Source organism: Genypterus blacodes, unplaced genomic scaffold (assembly GCF_046128005.1).
Source record: "Genypterus blacodes isolate CSIRO-AG114 ecotype Tasmania unplaced genomic scaffold, CSIRO-AGI_Gbla_v1 ptg000111l_1, whole genome shotgun sequence".
NCBI lineage: Eukaryota > Metazoa > Chordata > Actinopteri > Ophidiiformes > Ophidiidae > Genypterus > Genypterus blacodes.
This window is the reverse complement of record NW_027466915.1, coordinates 2,492,335-2,510,511: the sequence shown is the minus strand read 5'-3', so window position 1 is coordinate 2,510,511 and position 18,177 is coordinate 2,492,335. Positions and strand designations below refer to the sequence as shown.

General features: G+C 42.0%; 1 protein-coding gene across 1 annotated transcript; it reads right to left on the bottom strand.

Moving 5' to 3' along the window:
* Window positions 1-1,311: 1,311 nt before the first annotated feature.
* On the bottom strand, window positions 1,312-17,012 carry jhy (junctional cadherin complex regulator). Its single transcript, XM_076161197.1, has 8 exons — window positions 16,648-17,012; window positions 13,350-14,112; window positions 7,972-8,064; window positions 6,522-7,009; window positions 6,162-6,351; window positions 3,143-3,228; window positions 1,726-1,855; window positions 1,312-1,521 (listed from the first exon to the last, which is right to left on the bottom strand). Exons 1-8 carry the CDS (start codon window positions 17,010-17,012, stop codon window positions 1,312-1,314), a joined length of 2,325 nt encoding a protein of 774 aa, XP_076017312.1.
* Window positions 17,013-18,177: the final 1,165 nt, after the last annotated feature.

The following is an 18,177-nucleotide window of genomic DNA, read 5'->3' as shown; positions in this document are numbered from 1 at the left end:
TCCATAACTTCTCACAATCTCATGGCTACTGCCCATTGCCGTTCTGTAGAAACATGCTAATGATCTCATCAAACTAGAGGAGCATCTAAAATTCTGTGCCGCCAAATATTCTTGAAAATGTCTGGGTGTCTGGGACGGTTCCAGGACAAGGGTGAGGACATGTCTCTGATAGAACCCTGGCCAGCTGGAACGACAGTACAAGCAGGAAAGTTTGTCTTTTGACTGGAAGATATGAACGACTGTAAACGCATCATCACCGTTCATCCTCTTACCTCGTGTAGGATTGCAGAGGAACTAGCGCCGTCGCAGAATCTCTCTGTAATTTATCAAAGGGTTTAAACTACAGATTAACTCTGGCCGCACCTACGGATGAGCGGGTGCAAGGTAAGTCCATACAGAAAGGCTGCTGATGGATTTGAACCCAAGACCTTCTTGCTGTGAGAGGACAACAACTGCACCTCCCTCACCATGCTGCCATCTTTCTATTCATTTCTTCACACGAGTGTCTTGACACCAATTTTCTGACACACAATTCTGTTAAAGAGGTATTAAGGCCTAGAAAGACAAAGACAGATGTCCAGACTTCCTCCTCTTGAGACACAAAGAGAGACAAAACCTCCCTTTAAAAGTGTGACCTCACAGACACAGAGCCATGTTTTGCTTTGTGCTTCTTCTTTTTTTCACACCAAACAGAGATGATTTCTAAATATTAATCATTAGTCGATTTCTTACAACACAGACATTTATACAAACCTGTGGCTACACCTGATTTTGTACTTACTCACTTAAGTATACACACACTGAAAGCACACTGAGTAGCATACGCAATAGCAAAGTGTGAGCTTTGCTTGGCAAGAGCACTCGCGAATCTAAATTCTCTACAAGACATGATACAATGTCACTGTGACATTGCTCTGATACACAAACCTGCTGAGCTCACATTAGGGTGAATAATGTTTTGATGCTGTCCTTTTATAGGTCTACTACTGTGATACCATACAAATGAGACCATGTCAAGAGAAGGGGTTGCTTGAATCTCAAGCCAGTGATAGAGTGACAGCAGGTGTTTCTCAAAATGAATAGAAACTAGAACTGCTTTGATGTAGAAGATAAATCAATCAATTAGAAGAAGCATTTGGATGTTTTGGAGTGGAGTGAACGCTGTTGACCTGATGACACACGACTGACAGAGGCTTCCGGTCGCTTCATCCATGATTTTGTTTGTTTACAATTATTCTTTGTGATGTATATGTAAGGTAAAAAAAGATCCAGTCCCCTCAGAAGGGCCGTGAAAGTGACCTGAGCTTTGACTCAGACACCGTGCACCTTTCTTAAGAGGGCCAACGCCTGCTTCTTCTCTTGATGTTTTCGAAGCATCTCCAGCGCAGCCATCTGAGACAAGTCCAAGCCCTCCAGGTAGGCAGCCGGCTCAGTGAGGCTGGCAGACTGTTGGGATGTCTGTTGAGGTTTTGGTTTGGATGGCGCAGTGGGCTTTGCTATAGTCTTGGAATATTCCAGGGCCTGAAAGACAAGAGAGGGACAGAGAGAGAGAGAGGAAAGAGCGAGAGAGAGAGTTAGTTTTAATATCACATGTCACAAAACTCACAAATACCACAAACTCTCATCATATTGTCATCCTTTGTTTTGGTCAAAGCAAGTACAGTTCCTCTCTCATCTGTTAATGTTCTCACGCGCACACAAACACACACACACACACATACACACCTTCATCCTGAGAATCTTCTTGTCATTGCCTTCTGGGCTCTTGGCCGGTAGAAAGCGAATCCTACTTATCTTTTTGTTCTCCTTGCGGATCTGATCTGAATACAGCTTCTGTCGTCTCATATTCTCAGCATGTTGATGGGGAAGAGAAAGAGAGAGAGAAAGAGAGAGAGAGAGAGAGAGAGAGAGAGAGAGCGAGAGAGAGAGGGAGAGATTATAAAAGAGGGTTTAATTAACTGAGCCATTTCTCCCTGAAGGCCATTCTCTTTGTGTATCCCCTCAGCAGAGCCTCTCAACGCAAACCCAACAAAACCAAACACAGCAAACCATTCAGCGGGCCTATCAACATTTACACATATCATTCTCTAATAGGCTTGGCCCTGGAGATGCACAGGGCTCAATCTAGTGCAAATTGGCCAAACATGCTCACTTTTTACAAATGGGGATTAACAAAAGGTATATCAAAGCACAAAGAGCGCTTAACTTCTTAGGGATGCTCTCATTTGCTTTGTAAATGTAATTTTGTCCGCGGTAAGGGATCGGAGCCTTTAAATGATGAACCCAGGCAATGGGTAGAGGGGTCAGCGGGTGAACAATGACACTAGTGAGCACGGTGGTTTAGACACAGGAGACAAACTGAAAAGGCAGCTACTCGTGTTTGTCAATGCAAGTAATAATCACATTTTCCTGTATGAAAAACTATGAATAATTGATATTGTCCATCGGAAAATTGAGCAATAGAACACGTAGGTAAGTCTTTGTATTGTATTTGGATCATCCTGTTTTTTTTGGCCACATAAAAATGAGCCAAGGCCAGAGACGAGTCCCAAATAGTGGCCTGAAAATGGTTCATGTTGTTTTAAAGGTTACAGACTGGAAACAGCAGACATGGAGGATACAGGGACAGACGTGTGTGTGTGTCTCCCTGCTTGTTAGCTCGTATCACCCAGTGGGAATAAGAGAGTGACTCCACTTTATTCTCTCTCTCTCTCTCTCTCTCTCTCTCTCTCTCTCTCTCTCTCTCTCTCTCTCTCTCTCTCTCTCTCTCTCTCTCTCTCTCTCTCTCTCTCTCTCTCTCTCTCTCTCTCTCTCTCTCTCTCTCTCTCTCTCTCTCTCTCTCTCTCTCTCTCTCTCTCTCTCGATCAATACTGCAATTTGTTTCAGCTTTCTGTTTTGGAGCTTATTCACCGTTTGGCAAGGGAACAACATTTATAAGGGGAAAATTGGCCCGAGACTTTTTTCGAAGCGTGATGGGAATAAGAAAAAAGTTTACTAAACATAATGGCCGCCTTCATCATTTGACTAGTAAGTTTTCAATCCAACCGAGGCGCATAATAGACACCCATTTAACACAGGTGGGGTCTATAAGAAATCAACAACAGCTGATATGAATGACTGAGGTTAGAGTTCAATATTTACTGTCTTTTCAGTAGCCGTGTAGTCGGGACCCAAGCCTTGCAAGTTAGCACTCGGCTTCAGCTGCCTGTAGTCTTTCAAAGTGTATGCCTACGAAAGAGAGAGAGGGAGAGAGAAAGAGACAGAGAGAGAGAGAGAGAGAGAGAGAGAGGGAGGAAAGTTTGTTAAGTTTGTGACACAGTGGTTGGACGCTATCAGACATCAAGGTAGACTTCTGATAATTTAATTTGACTCAAACTTTTGTCAAATGTAACTGCATTTGCTTCTGTGTCTGTCAAACGCAATCAATTCCCAACTGCAATTTTGATCAATTTTGATGTCTCTCATTAGACTCAGATTGGGTTCAAAATAACAGGATGCACAGCAAAATAGTCCATTTTGTTGAAACAATCAATAATAACACAATAAATAAATGGTGAGACAGCGTCTAGTCAACACACCTTCTCTTATGGCTGCCGCAGTATCTTTAGGTCTTGCAGGGACATACACACAGGTAAAACACACTCTGTAGTTCAAAGAGTGCCAAAGTGTGGCCCAGGGGGGCCCCGGAGGGGTGCACAACAGTCCCCCCTTTACATTTAGCATATATACTGTATGCAACATCAAGAAGTATCAGAAAGAAGTCAAGTCTCAGTATTCCTTTGAACAAAACAGGGAAAATGTGGTTGAATGTGGATCTGTTAGAGAAGTCTTGTCAAAGCCTTTATGTCTTTGTATGAAATACATGACAGTGCCACGTACAATATTTATTATTGGACTTTAGTATGACCCTGAAATGATTTACTAGGGTTACTGATAGTGCACTTAAGTTGCTTCCTGAGGAACAGATTCTCATTGATATAGGCAAAGTGAGAAAGACATGGACACTCCCTCAAATATGGAGGAGAGGATTGTTAGTGGATCTACGCGCGTTTGTGTGTGTTTGTGTGCGTGTGTGTGCATGTGCGCGCGTGTGCGTGTGCGTGTGCGTGTGTGTGTGTGTGTGTGTGTGTGCGAGCTGCCCCAGACAAAAGGCAGCTAATCACTCCAGATTGTACAGGCTGCTTTTTGAAAGAGGGATTTCACTTTGCTTCAGAATTAACCATCGGTCAGGGAAACAACAGGGTACCATTCTTTTCAGGCCCTGTCCCCTCGCTCCCCGACCCCTAAGACATGCTCATCTGCTCACCATGACCGGGCTGCTTTACAAATTGTGCCTGTAATCTTGTCAGACATGACGGCTAACAGGGTGGGAGAGAGGGGAGGTGAAGTGGTGGGGAGGCGCGGACACCGCAGGAGGACTGTGCGAAAGCTCCAGTGTGAATACGACCAGAAGCACATCGTCATGCTTTCTAGCATCTGTGGGCTCTTAACAAAGTCTATTTAGCATTATGTTGTTGTTGTTATTTTTGCATTAATATAGAAACAGACATTTCAAACCAATGAGAAGTGTTGGTACATTTTGTTTGGCTTGATTTTTTTCTCCCCCCAGATGAAACCGAGGTGTAAATGCAGCGTTGTCTGAAAAAAGCCCTCAGAGTTGTTCGGTGAGTTGCGACTTACATTATTTTGATTTGTTCAAGGTAAGAGTATGAGAAGCACTGACTTATAGCGAGGTCAAAGATAAAAACGAGGCTATGTAGTATATTCCTTGGTCATCCTGATACGTCTACATTGGCTGTGCACAGTTTACTACAAGAGGCAAAGTGAGGCTTTGTGCCCTGGGAGCCACCTGCAGGGCTCAGTCTGACAAAACCAAAGAAGAAAAAACAGACAAATCATTAAATGCAAATGGGCATCTTTAGTGGTCCTGCACCTCGCAGACGGCCTGTTCTCTCCCTTCTAATCACCTTATCCTCTAACACATCTTCAAATGGCTTTTCAGAGCCAGCAGCTCTGTGCTTTATATCGTCATCATCTCATAGCAATTAAGTGTATCTTAGTGGGGCTAGACAATTAACCTGATGTTTTGTGCCCTTAGTCGCCAGAACACTCTGCTAGGATTAAGCAGTCCATGCATGGAGACATCTGAAGGGATTATTTGGAACTTCAAAGGGGTATTTATTTGTGTAACCTCTCGTGTACATGGGGATTAAAGGGGAATGCCACTTAATTTAAGAATTCATGTGTCAGTTTGTTAGGTGAAACTGCATAATGTCTTCTTAGTTGTCATACTTGAACTATGTTTTTTAAGAACGCAATGAACGAGTTCTGACCCCCTGACCTCTGCAATAACACATTTAAAATGTTTAAGTGTTCATGAGAGAAGAAGTAAGTCTGTCCCAGCAGCAGTTGGTTATCAACTGCTGGGCAAAATGCAGCAGCACATTTTTTATTATTATTCCTAAAACCTTCCGGCACTGAAAGTTTGTGACATTGGTTGATATTCAGAACCAGCTTTGAAGCATAAATCTTTGTCCCTGATGCAGGTTAGTTTGTTTTGTTTTGCTTGTTTTTTGTTTTTTTTAGCAGGTTGATGCACAATGTTGTCAACCAATTCTGAGTAAATGTGATCAAATACAGGTTCAAATGCAACAATAATCTTAACATTGGGATGTTGTTTCTGTATTTTTGTTCATTTCTTCAAAGAATAAATACATCACCCCGATAAACCAGGCATGTTTATCCCATGATAGACAATTGGATACAGATCTGGACACACTTTTAAAATGCTATTGTTAATATAGTTCTTTTTATTCTTTTTCTAACCTTAACCCTAACCCTGTATATTATTTATCCTATGATAAGACTTCCAATAGGTGCAATATGTGGTCTAAAGTGACATTATAATTATTGGTAATGACTTGAATTGAGTACGATTATGAGAATACATTACTTTGACGCCATAAAGCAATTTTAGAACCATTTCCAGCTTCTCAAAAGCATTGTAAGCAACATGATTTACAAACAAATGGTATTTCATTGTACAATCAGCTATTCAGAATGGTGTGTGGGTGGGCCATGTATAAAATTGTATATACCGTATACTGTATGGGAGATACTACTAAATCTTTTGTATTGATAAGGGACATAAACCAACCAACCGTATAACTGACTTGCTCCTTCAGCTCCTTCTGTCTCATCATCTGCACCAGGTAACCCTCGGAATTGATTCTCCCGACGTTCACGCTTTGCTCAATCTGTTTGTAGCTCAGCTCAGCCTCTGTTCCCGTCAAAGGCTTGCTTATTGGGGGCAGCACTGTGTGGGACCCTGAGTGCTGTGACCAAGCGTGGCTGTTTTCCCGAAATTGTTTACTGGGAACCTCACTTGGATCCCAATTTTGCCCTTCCTCTTCTTCATTTAATGCCCCCCTTAATGCAGTTTGCCTGAAAATCAAATTGGAATGTTTAATGATTCATTGAATGTAATCTATATTTTTAAACATACAGTATAAACTCGTCACCTTTGCCATTGTCCAGCGTTATTCTCCAGCTGCCAGAGGTTCTGCTCTACATCCAGGCCATGGATGGGCTTTCCTTGCATTTTCTGTTGACGCATTGAAGAGAAAGCAAACTGGGGCACCGCTGTCCCATTTTGGGCAGGAGGTTGTGGGAGAGTGGCATTCCTGGTAAATGCCGAGTTGATGTAATGAACTTGAGGTGGGCCGTGAGGGGATGTTAAATTGACGAAGGCGTCTTGGCCCTTCTGCTGCGTGTATGGAAGGACGGGGGGTGAGGTGTTGAGGTGGATGTTGAGGTGGATGGTGGGAGCTGAAGGCTGTGACGAAGTCGTCTTCTGTAGGTTTGACTGAGTTACGAGGGCTGTATTTTCTGCTGAAGGACTCAGACGGTCTTCTTGCTCAGCTTTGACCCCCAAGACAGGGGGTCCCGGCTTCTGTCGAGAGGGATTTCCTTTCTGTCGTGCTTTCTTCTCCCTGCTGAGCTGGGTGACCTGGGGTTGGAGATGGATTAATGGTTCTGAGAAAAACATTTTTCCATGTTGAATGAGCATGTCAAAACTACAAAAGAGCAGTAGTTCATAAACAGATGTGATTTGAAGTATTTTATTATGTATGCCTTAACACTTCTAAACCTACTTACATTTTGAATGGACAAAGGATATCTTGACCATACTCTATACTAGCTTATCAACCCGGTGCATTCATTACCAAAGGGCTTCTTATAGCTTATTCCAAATCAAAGACATTTCTCAGATATCTTTGTATCTGAAGACTCTTTCTGGGCAAGTTTATGTCACCTTTGCTCAAAGGGTACGATCCGCTAACTCCTATAATATAGGTCAGCATGTCTCTGAGGTTGGTGTGGATCACAAAGTATCACATCTAAATCCTTCTATTTTACACCACAAAAACAACAAAAGGCAAACATGAGCCGGGGATGAGATGCGGAATTCTTTCCCCCAAGTGTAAGCAGGGCCGACGCTTCTCTTGGCATTATCCGACCAAATTATTTTTGCAGGAGCTCTATGAGCGTGTGTTCCATGCATCTAATGGCGCTGATTTAGAAAACACTAGCTTCGCCCTTTCCAAGGGGAAAATATTTATACTGCTCTGTTTGGCAGCGTTAAGGTGGCTGCTCAAGTGCTCAAAATAATAATGCTTCTCCATTCGCCTCTTTCCTCATTCTGACTTGTATTATAAATACATCCCAGGCAATCTCCACGGTGACAGACTGAATGTGTCCAAATTCCCAAAAGGAAATTAAAAGTCCACAAGATAATGTCCCTATTGTGCGACAGATATTTTCATCAGGCTTTCTGGCCCTTAGGGCAATCGAGTGTCCATACATACACAATCCTGCAAAACAATCTCACACACATTCTCTCACTCTATGGTTTGAGCCTGAACCTAGAGATGGTTGGGGGATGAATAAGTGAAAAGTGGACAATGTTACCTTCAGCTGCTGGATTTTCTGGAGCCACCTCATCTCTGGATCGGCCTCCATTGTATTATCTGCCGTGGTCGTCTCCTCTGGAGTCTCATACACCTTCAGATGAAATACAAAGAGAAAACAACCCGCTGATACAGAAGAATGTTTGAGCAGTGATTTAATAGTATTTCACATCTTATCTTTCTTATCTATGATAGTTATTTATTATATATAATATATTGAGTTATTATACACTATTTACTGTATATTACTACTATAATATTTGATTTTACTCCTATAATTAAGTAAGTAAATGGAGCAATACAACAAGCCCCATTTCCCTGATCGCCTCCAACATTGTCTATTATTGATTTGTGTAACATGCCAAATTTTAGTGGTGAGAGAAATGAATGGAACCGCCCTAGCATGGCAAATTGTTAATGACATCATGTTACAGTTGTTAATAACATCTTCGATGGAACCTCCCTAATGAAATCATGAATGATGTCACAGTTGTAGCTGTCAGTGTCAGAAAGAAGCTCAACTATGACAGAAATGACGAGCTTCCCTTTCTCTTTGACACATGGCAGTTTCCTGTCCGGTTGGCTTTAGCAGTATCCATTAACAAAGGTCAGGGGTCAAGAGAATGAGCAACTTGGCATCTTTCTTCCTCAACATCATACTCCTAAGAGGACAGCGTGTAATAGCTATGTAGTGCAGTGCAATCCGTACTTCAATTCTTTCAAGTCAAAATGAACATTTCAGATTTGCAGTACATCCAGTCTAGACACACACACACACACACTTTCCCAAACGCTTGGCAATGTCCTTCCAAGAATTATTGCACGTGTCTTTATACTGCTTTAAAAAAAGAATTGTAGAGATGCGGGATAGTGCTGGACCGCTTCCTACAGCCTCTCTTCAAATTCAGCTTCCATGTTTATTTGCAAACAAAGTTCTTCCCCTTAAGAAGATTCCACAGGCTCGAGCCTACGTGCAGACCCTCTGATGACGAAATTTACGCCACAGGCACCCTGGCGTTCACTCGCAGACCCGGCAGCTTCAGCCTGTGTTCGCTCAGTCACCCCTTCACAGCCTTCTGCAGGGGAGGGGGAGGCAGCAGCGTGAAGGTTTTCATTAAAGGGTCTGAGGATGAGGCCTTGTGTTTTCGATTACTGCGTGTTGATTTTTGTTTCACCTGACTATCTGAAATTGTAAATGATGTCATCCAGCAAACATACACGTATATCATCATACTAACAGCATTGATGTCATTTCTTAACATTGATGTCATCATAACTGGCTGGCTGTGGCTGTTTCATGTGTATTACATATCCTCGTTCTCTTTATAGTTTTTCCCTCTCTTGTGTATGAAAACAGTCTCCTAAATGTTTTATAACTGTTTGCTCGTTGTTATGTCTTCAGATGCTTTCTTTAATAAATACCCTCAGCTATTGGAGGTGATGAGGAAAGAGTCTGAAGGGAATTCCTGCACTTAACAATATACTTTTCACCTTTGCAAGGAGCAGTAGGCACACTGGAATCCTTTACCTTCACTAAACCAATGACAACCTACACCTTACTTATGAGTTCCAGTACTGCATCTACTATACATGTCTTCTTCAACCATATCCTACATCAATTTACTCTTTTGTGTGTTCCTAATGCACCGGTTTGTGGCAGTGAAATATTGTATGTTCCCGTTAATGCTGTAATGAAAATCATTTAGTTAACATCAGGACTCCCCTCAGCTGCAGAGGACCATCTGAGTGGATCGATGGTATTGACAGGCTGAAGACTTTCTCACTGAATGTCACTAATTCTGTCAGCTTGAATAGGTGAAGGTCACAAGGAAGAAGTGGCTGCAGTTGTAACATATCCATCAATAAGTGTATCTGTTATTGCGCCTAATAGGGCTGAGAAGTGACTGTCGTGCTGAGAGCACAAATACAAACCCAGCCGTCTCACCAGGATGATGATATGCTACCAAAACGTAGAGCAACTGTAAGACAAATTAACTGGGCTTTATTTTGCCTGAAACTATAATCGGTACATCCATCCATCCATCCATCTATTTTCTCCTGCTTCGTGCATTTTATATAGAGTTACATTGAATGAGCTGTGAAGAATGATCACTGAGCCCAAATGTTGCCATAGCGGCCGATTGAATATCGGGATCGGGTGTTAATGACGATGTCCGGCAGTGTATACAAACAGAAAAACAATTCGTGCCCTTTTCCCCCTTCCCCACTCCTGCCGCTGCCTTTTGTCCACCCATTACAAATATCCCAATCAGTTGGAGCAAATGATCAAGCTGTATTGCATTGTTTGAGCCTGGTAAGCTGTGTAATATCTTTTCTGCTAAACCGGGAGGCCCGTAATTGCTTCCCCGCGAGACGATGTCACAACAAAGTCGGGCAATTGCGGCAAGCTGTATTACCTCCTGTACCCGGGAAACATCTGCTTTTCGCAATGAAGACTTCAAAGGGGCCGCGGATCTTGAATTGCATTTAGCTGCTATTGTGGCCATCCCAGGTAATCTTGATTAGGTGTTTAGACTGAGGCAGGGTATACAGTGGCAGAGAGCTCCCCGGAGCCTTGGTCTAAAGCTATTAAAAGATTGTACATTATGTTCCCCCCTGGCTTTGAAGTGAGGGCCTGCCAGAAGAGAAGGGACTCTGAGGGCTGAGTGCAATAGCAGAAGATTGATCTGCTACTTCTGTCTTTATCAAAGGAGGCCCCAAGTCCCGCTGAAGCCAATCATTGCTACTGCTACTCTGCCACTTGGTCTGGGATAAGCATTTGCCGCATTAGGAAATTGTGTACATTTAATAACATGTGTAATTATAACAAGTTACCTTTAGATAGCCTCTCTCTTCAAAAGACCGAATGGGACGGAGCCGGCGTAACAACTCGCCTGCCTGAACTCATATTGATTGGTGAAACTGGCGTGATTTAAACATGGAGTGCTGCTATCTTTTCAAAGGAGCTAAGGACAAAGAGAGCGTAGGGCGGAGCAGAGGGCAGGCTAAACTATGAGATAAAAAGATATGTGGTTATGATAATTATTACATTTAGCTTTAGATTACATTTTACAACAAATCTAATACTTGGAGATATGTACACACGATGTCACTCCTTTGATCTGTGTGAACATAAGCCCAAGACGGACAATCTCACAATGGAAAGTGACATTATACATCTCAATTACTTCTATTACATTGTTGACAGTGAAATGTGCGCATAAAATGAAAATGTCTAAGATCTGGCCGGTGGTAATGGATTTGATAGATTCAACTGTATTTTTTTATATGCATTTATTTATCTTTTCTTTTGTTTAGACGCTGGCAAATGTAGAATAAGCTGCCAAACTTAACACACATTTAAGTGTTTGAGCTTGGTTTTAAGCCTTTAAGCGTTCTTTCTGCTCTCTTATTTCAATTAACATCTTTCAAAAACAACCTGGTTTCAAAATTACGTGCTTTTTCATCGACCTATGACTCAATAGCTCTTTGATAGGTTATCATGTTGTGGTAACACACACAATTCATACACTAATCCAATGATGAAACAGGAAATAGACTGCATGCAAATTGGTGCTCCCTTCTTTTATGCCCCATGTCCCCCCATTAAGTAAGACACGTCTTTGGGGAGACATGGCAATGGAAAACTAATAAGCGAATTCAGAGGGAAAATGACAAAACACAAGGGTTTAGGAGAGGCAAAGGCTCTGGCTCTGTTTACCATTGCACAAAGCTAACGGCTCTTGACTATGTAAATGGCGATGATATGAGACATTGTAGCGGGCTGGGGCTCAGATGGGTGAACAGGGTTGGGGGTATTATAGCCAGAAAACAGTCTTGTGGCCCAACAAATGGAGAATGCGGGCCATCCCGACCAATTATGCCACTGTGCCAGGTGCAGGGATATCTAAGAGCCTATTGGTAACCATGCGTCTCTGATGTTCTTGTTGTACGCATCAACTCATAATAAGCACTGCATAGCCAGATATGGCTCTTTTTATATGGTGGAGGAGAGGGCAGATGAAAACAGCCATGCTCCTCTGCCAAATTAATTTTCCAGACTGGGTCAGAGCAAACATCATAGGATATTCACTTGTTTCTTTCCTGAGATGACAATAAAAGGCATATGGAGACCGATAATATGACTCAATGAGCGTAAGCTTGGGCTGATACGGGAGAAAAAAAATAAAGAAAAAAAAAATAAACAAGCCAACAAAATAGGACCATTATTCTGCACATACAAAGAGCTGGAAGAACTTCAAGCTACAGCCCATGAATACTGTCATCAAGACTTCAACAGCACACAGTACATAGAGATTTGCCTGTTTTTCCTATCAACTAAGTATCAATCTGGCAACATTAAGCAACAACAGAGACAACAAAAACAAGCCCAAGGACTCTGACCCCTCTACCTTTACACCAACTCACTCTGAGGAGGACCTGGCTGCATTTACACATCAGCATTAAGTCACTGCAAAACACATTATAACACGTTCATCAAGCAATATGCTCAAATCTATATGATTCTGTTCAACTATCTAAAAAATAAAACCAGATGCCAGAAACGTGCCAATAGCTGTTTTGGCCTCATAATAACTTCCTGTCTTACAATATGAGGGAAAATCGAATTTTCTCATTCCCAACGTAAACAACCACCGGTGTGAGAGAAAAAAAAGATGTTCCACAGATGATTAAAGGAGGCCAAAAAAGTCAATTGCTAAACCTGTCAGTCAGTAAATAATTATAATACGGTTTTCACTTTAGGGAGCTGTCAGGCTATGCGATAACACAAAATAAATAAACTGTAAACTATCAATCAGGGGGGGGGGGGGAAACACCTGAGTAATCTGTCCTCTGTTAAACCGACAGAACCTTATCTTTACCTCCTTGTGGGTCTTTATACTGGCAACCTGAGACACAGAGTGAGTGCAGCAGCGGGGCTCCACAACCTGGGAGTCATCACCAATGCTAGTGCAGCTCCTGGTGTTTTGTTTTTGTAATTGCAACCTGACTAAAATGAGGCCACTCTAGAAACGACCATTATGGAACTGGTTGACATAATTACTAACATAACTAACCCTAACCCTAACCCTAACCATAATCCTCATTCCAGGTCCAGTGTGTGAAAATAACTTCATATGATTGTTTATGAAATTAGAGAAGGAGGAGGTATGATGGACAAACTTCTCCTCAATGACGTCACAAAATCATGACAGAAACAAACTCTTGTGACGTCATACAGGTTTTCTTAAACTTCTCACATCTTCTGGTTTTGTAAAATCCTTCATACACACAGCTGTTTTTATCCCAATAACAAGAAACTGCATTTGATGAGTAAAATCGGTGTATTTGCACTGTAAAAGAGGAAATTCTACACACCTCCTTCGAATGATGAGGCTTCTCCTTCTTTGGCCCGTGCACCTTAAGATAGGAGCCCCCGCTGGATGCCATTCGCCCCAGGGTGATTTTGTTGCGTTCGACTATGTCCTCTGTCAGTCTTTCTGTTTTTTTCTTTGCTAAAGGCTTTGATTTCTTTGACGTAGATGAGCTCTTTTGCTGTTTTTCGATGGCTCTCCCTTCTTCACCATCCAGTTCTTCCTCCTGATAAGTCTGAATCTCTTGGATATACTGAGCATGTAAATCCTCTAAGCGTTCTGACAGCTCAACTGAACTGCTAGGACTTGCACCGGCGTACTCACGGTAACTCTCCTGGTTTACTTTGAATGCTTCCTGTAAAGTGCTGTTGTTCCCTTTGTCCTTGCCCGAGGATACACTGGGACTTTGATGTTCAGGATCTGATGATTTGTGCTTTGAGGCACGGTTGTGACGGTGGGATGTTCCTGAGACAGGTCTGTTAGTCTGACCGTCTTGTGGATGAAGGTGGTACGGCTTGGCAGTTTCACTACCGTTCACATGTGGATTCGCAGCAGCTGGACTTGTGATGACAACGTAGCTGTACCCTCCTTTTTGGGCCACTTCCTCTTTTTTACCATGTAACTGACTCAAATTTTCAACACAGACACGTTGATATTCCTTTTCAGAGAGTTGTAGAGGCTCATCGAAGCGACTAGCTCCCTTCACATTAGTCCTCCAGTCAGGGTCGAAGCGCAGCTCTGAATAGACGTCATCAGAGCGTACCTGTCTGCAATGAAACCACAATAACAATTAAGATCAAACACAACGAATAGCCAAAGCCTATAGCCTCAGTTATATTACTAAGCTCAATAATTTCAGCAAATGGACTCAAAGTAAATGTAAAGAAGAACATGAAATGTATAATACAGCCTATAGGATGTCATTATTGAAATTAGATTCCATTGTGTTGGTAAACAACACCATTAATTAGATTTCCATATCTTAAGGAAGCTTTACAGACACCTGAATGCATCATAGGCCTGTGCCGAGGGGTCAAAGGAACAAGAGGCATTACACCATTATTAGAATGATGATGCCCTCAAACAAAGAGAGCTACGCCTTATTAGAGACTTCTGAAATTGAAACAGATGAGGGGGATTATGAGCCTGTATTTACAGATAATTTTCGTATTTTCACCTCCAGGCTCACTAATGAGAGTGTATTTGAGTACTACTAGCGGGGGAATGGTTCACAAACGGCAATTTTCAGCTTATGAAATGGCTTGAAAATTGCAGGCTAAAATGGTCTTTCTGATGGTGATGAAAAGATCTCATTAAAATAAATAGCAGAGAGCCTCTTTGTTGTGCTTACTGGGAGGACGAGTGGAGCCTACTTCTATTGATGCTGTGCGGTGGTGGGGGGTTGCCTAGGTGTAGGGCCCTTCACTTCTATGAGGCCAAAAGGGTAAGGGATGTCTCACTAATGATTCAGACTCAAGCAAGTTGGAGAATGCATTATAGACAGCATGCAGCTGGGCACGATGCCGCAAACACTGAGCAAAAACACCACAGGCTATTCTGTATCCCCCCCAAAAAAATACAGACACCTAAATACAAAAGCTAGAGAAATATGATGGCGAGCACTGAATGGGAAAATGAAAAAACTGGTTATAGGGAGTATACTCAAATATCTTTTAACAATATTTCAAGTGAAATGGGTGTAAAATATGGTGCAGAGGGATGAATGGAGTTGCCTAAATAGGAATCTTTTGCTTGAATGAGGAATACCCATTGGTTTTGTAAACTATGCAATGGCAACTATTGTGTGAAAAGGGTTACCCGCTTTGAGGAGGCAGTGGAGAGGACTATGAGAACACGATGATGGGAATGGGACTGTGTCCACTGCCTCGGCTCGATGAAATGGAGCCTTTTGTGAGAATATGTCATGGTCATTTTCCCCTGAAACAATGTCGTTTGGGAAGAGGACCCACACTTGGCGGGCATCAATCTGCTCAGGTTAATGATGGGAAAAGGGAGAATACCTCCTTTTCTATTTTGGAGGGAAATGACTATCAGGGCCCAGTGTCTAGAGGGGAAAAAGGAGAGTCGACACAAGAGAGCAAAACAGATGTGGTGTGGTTCTCTTCACCATAGATGCCTACTTCTGCCCACTCAAAGGAGAGAAACAGAGATCTCCTTTACACCAACAATGATCCTTGTTAATGGACACACGAGTGACCACTTATTGTGATCCTCCCGACAAAACAAAAAATCTAATTTCTCTCAAATGAAAGCAGTTATTCTGAACACCTCCTGAATTAGGCCACTCTGACTACAATGTACTATCAGTGGCTGTATCTCATTAAATGACTGACACTGCTGCATTGTTAAGCAGTGAATGAAGGCTTTCTATCTTTTATCTTCCACGTGATGTTTAAAAGTAAAAAGGTTTGATTACTGCTGCCACTCTCATTGTTGTATTCTAGTTAAGCCGCACTATTATCTGCTTATTTGTAATTAATTTGCCACAGAAAAACATTGACAGTTCAGTTCAATGGGCAAATTGAACAAGGTCAGACAGAAATATGACCATGGTGAATAGCTTATAATGATGACACATTTTAATTGAATTACTCTTATACTGTAGGGATGCACGACGCTACACAATAACAGAATTATATTCACAACAATATCTCTATCGTACTCTATTTAGTCACATATAATATACAATCACACAATGTGAGTTTCAGTTCAGACTGTAACATGAAATATGTGCGCTTCATTCAAGTACTTCACAGATAAGTCTATTTAGCAGGATCTAACATCAACAAAATAAATTACCGCCATCTCCTGGACGTAACATGTAACTGCAATCTGATTTTTTTTCTTCTACTTCAGTGTTTAGTATGTGTAACTTTTACAATTCTGTTTCCAGCGGCCTTAATGTCTCATATTATTATAATTAGAGATCGGTTTGTCGGTTTGTCCAGAGGTGTAACGTGCACCGTTCCTACTATTGCTTCCAAACTTGACAAAACAATTAGTTTAGGTGTCCGAATTTGCATATGGTGTTTTTCATTGCATTTCCAAAATAGTGACATGAATGGAACCCCGTTGACATCATGCCCAAAAAATAAGTTCAGGGGTCTGGCGTTCTCATTTCATTCCCTCACACAGTGGCAGGAGGGTGGAAGGGGGGTCAGGGGAGGATGGGGTTAGGGGTCATGGTTAGGCCTGGAGAGGTCAGCAAGAAAATGTAGAAACATTCACGTTGCACTAGTTTCAATAATCATGTGGATAATTGTGCTATTTGCAGACCTTACCTTGACTCCATTTCATTTACTTGTCTATCCAAATATTCACTGGGGTTCCTTTTCACAGGGCGACGTGCAGCCACTTCAAGGCTATCATAAACCTGAAGATGTGCTGTTTCATCTTCGTCGACACCTTCTCCTTCCTCTAAGCTGTCACTGTTCTCCTCTTGGGACTGTCTGCGGTGGGTTTGATCAGGACAGCTGATACACCTCTGGAGCTGCTGCTGGTAGGCCCTCTCCTGGGCCAGACTCTCAGTGTCTGACTCCACAGAATCCCACAAGTCGACCTGAGCTGCTTGCGTTGGTGAATGCGGTTCCTCGTGTTCATTCTTCAACATTTGATTCGTCTTTCCATGTTTGAGGTGTTTATCCATGTTTTTTTGCTGCTGGACAGTCTGCTTCACCAGGATGTGTTCAATGTTGTCATAGGAGAACATGCAGCAGGATGGTCAAAACTGTAAACAACAAAGAAAGACATTTTTAAAAATCATGATGCAGAGTGATTAGAAAAATTTAGAAAAGCTGAAATCTGGATATTTGTGCAGGTGTAGGAGCATATTGTTGAATCCTAACCTGCTGAGTATATGTTGTATGGGCATGTTGTATGCCAATAGTGGACATTTACTGTTCTCAGACTAGATGAAGACACTTTTCGTCTTGTTTAGTGTCTGGCTCATAATGTACACGGTTTAATGTCCAAGTAACTTTTTAATTTTAGTTTTTTTTTCAACATCCAATCCACAACTGACAAAGTACCTACTGCAGATACACGATAAACATTGTATAATGTATATTTATCTCTGTATTTGGCCTCCATACTGACTTGTTAATCCAGCAACTGATCCCAACTCAGGTTGGATGTGCATGTAACCCTTTAGGCTCTTTGTAAAATACATTTTGGGCCATTTTTATCGACAATACTGTTTCTTCTCAGTATATTAGTGTATACTTAAATATTGAAATAGCTATATAATTATACATTCTGTAAAGAGATACAAACCGCTAAAAATGAAGATGACTTGGTGGGGTGCTGAGTCACAATGAGCCAGTAGAATAGTTTACCCTGGCAAAGGTTATACAAACCATACCATGTTACCTACATGTCCCCAACAGCATAACGCAGCCACCAGACCCACACACTATACAGTAAGTGTCATTTGTGCAATCCTCACAATGGTCTGGCTCTGTTATATGGCGAGATGCATTTTAGCATGGTTTGGATCCATTTGCATTTCAAATTTATTCTGGGTGATTTATTGTATAATGAAGCGTTCGATCCTGATGGATATACAATAAGGTTTTCTCTGGAGATTTTCCTCGTCTTCCTAGAGAGGTTTGGGCTGGGTCGGGAATTCACTACGTACAGTAAATGACTGCCTGAAGAGTGTAGCTGCAGAGGACATTGGAATGACCTTGGCCTTCAATTTCACCGCCTTCTTAGCATTGTGGCACTGGTCACCTGTCCCCAAACTCCTGCTGGAAGACCATCAGAAAATCCTACAGCCAAGGCAGCAGGGGGGGGGGCAAATTTTGACTTGC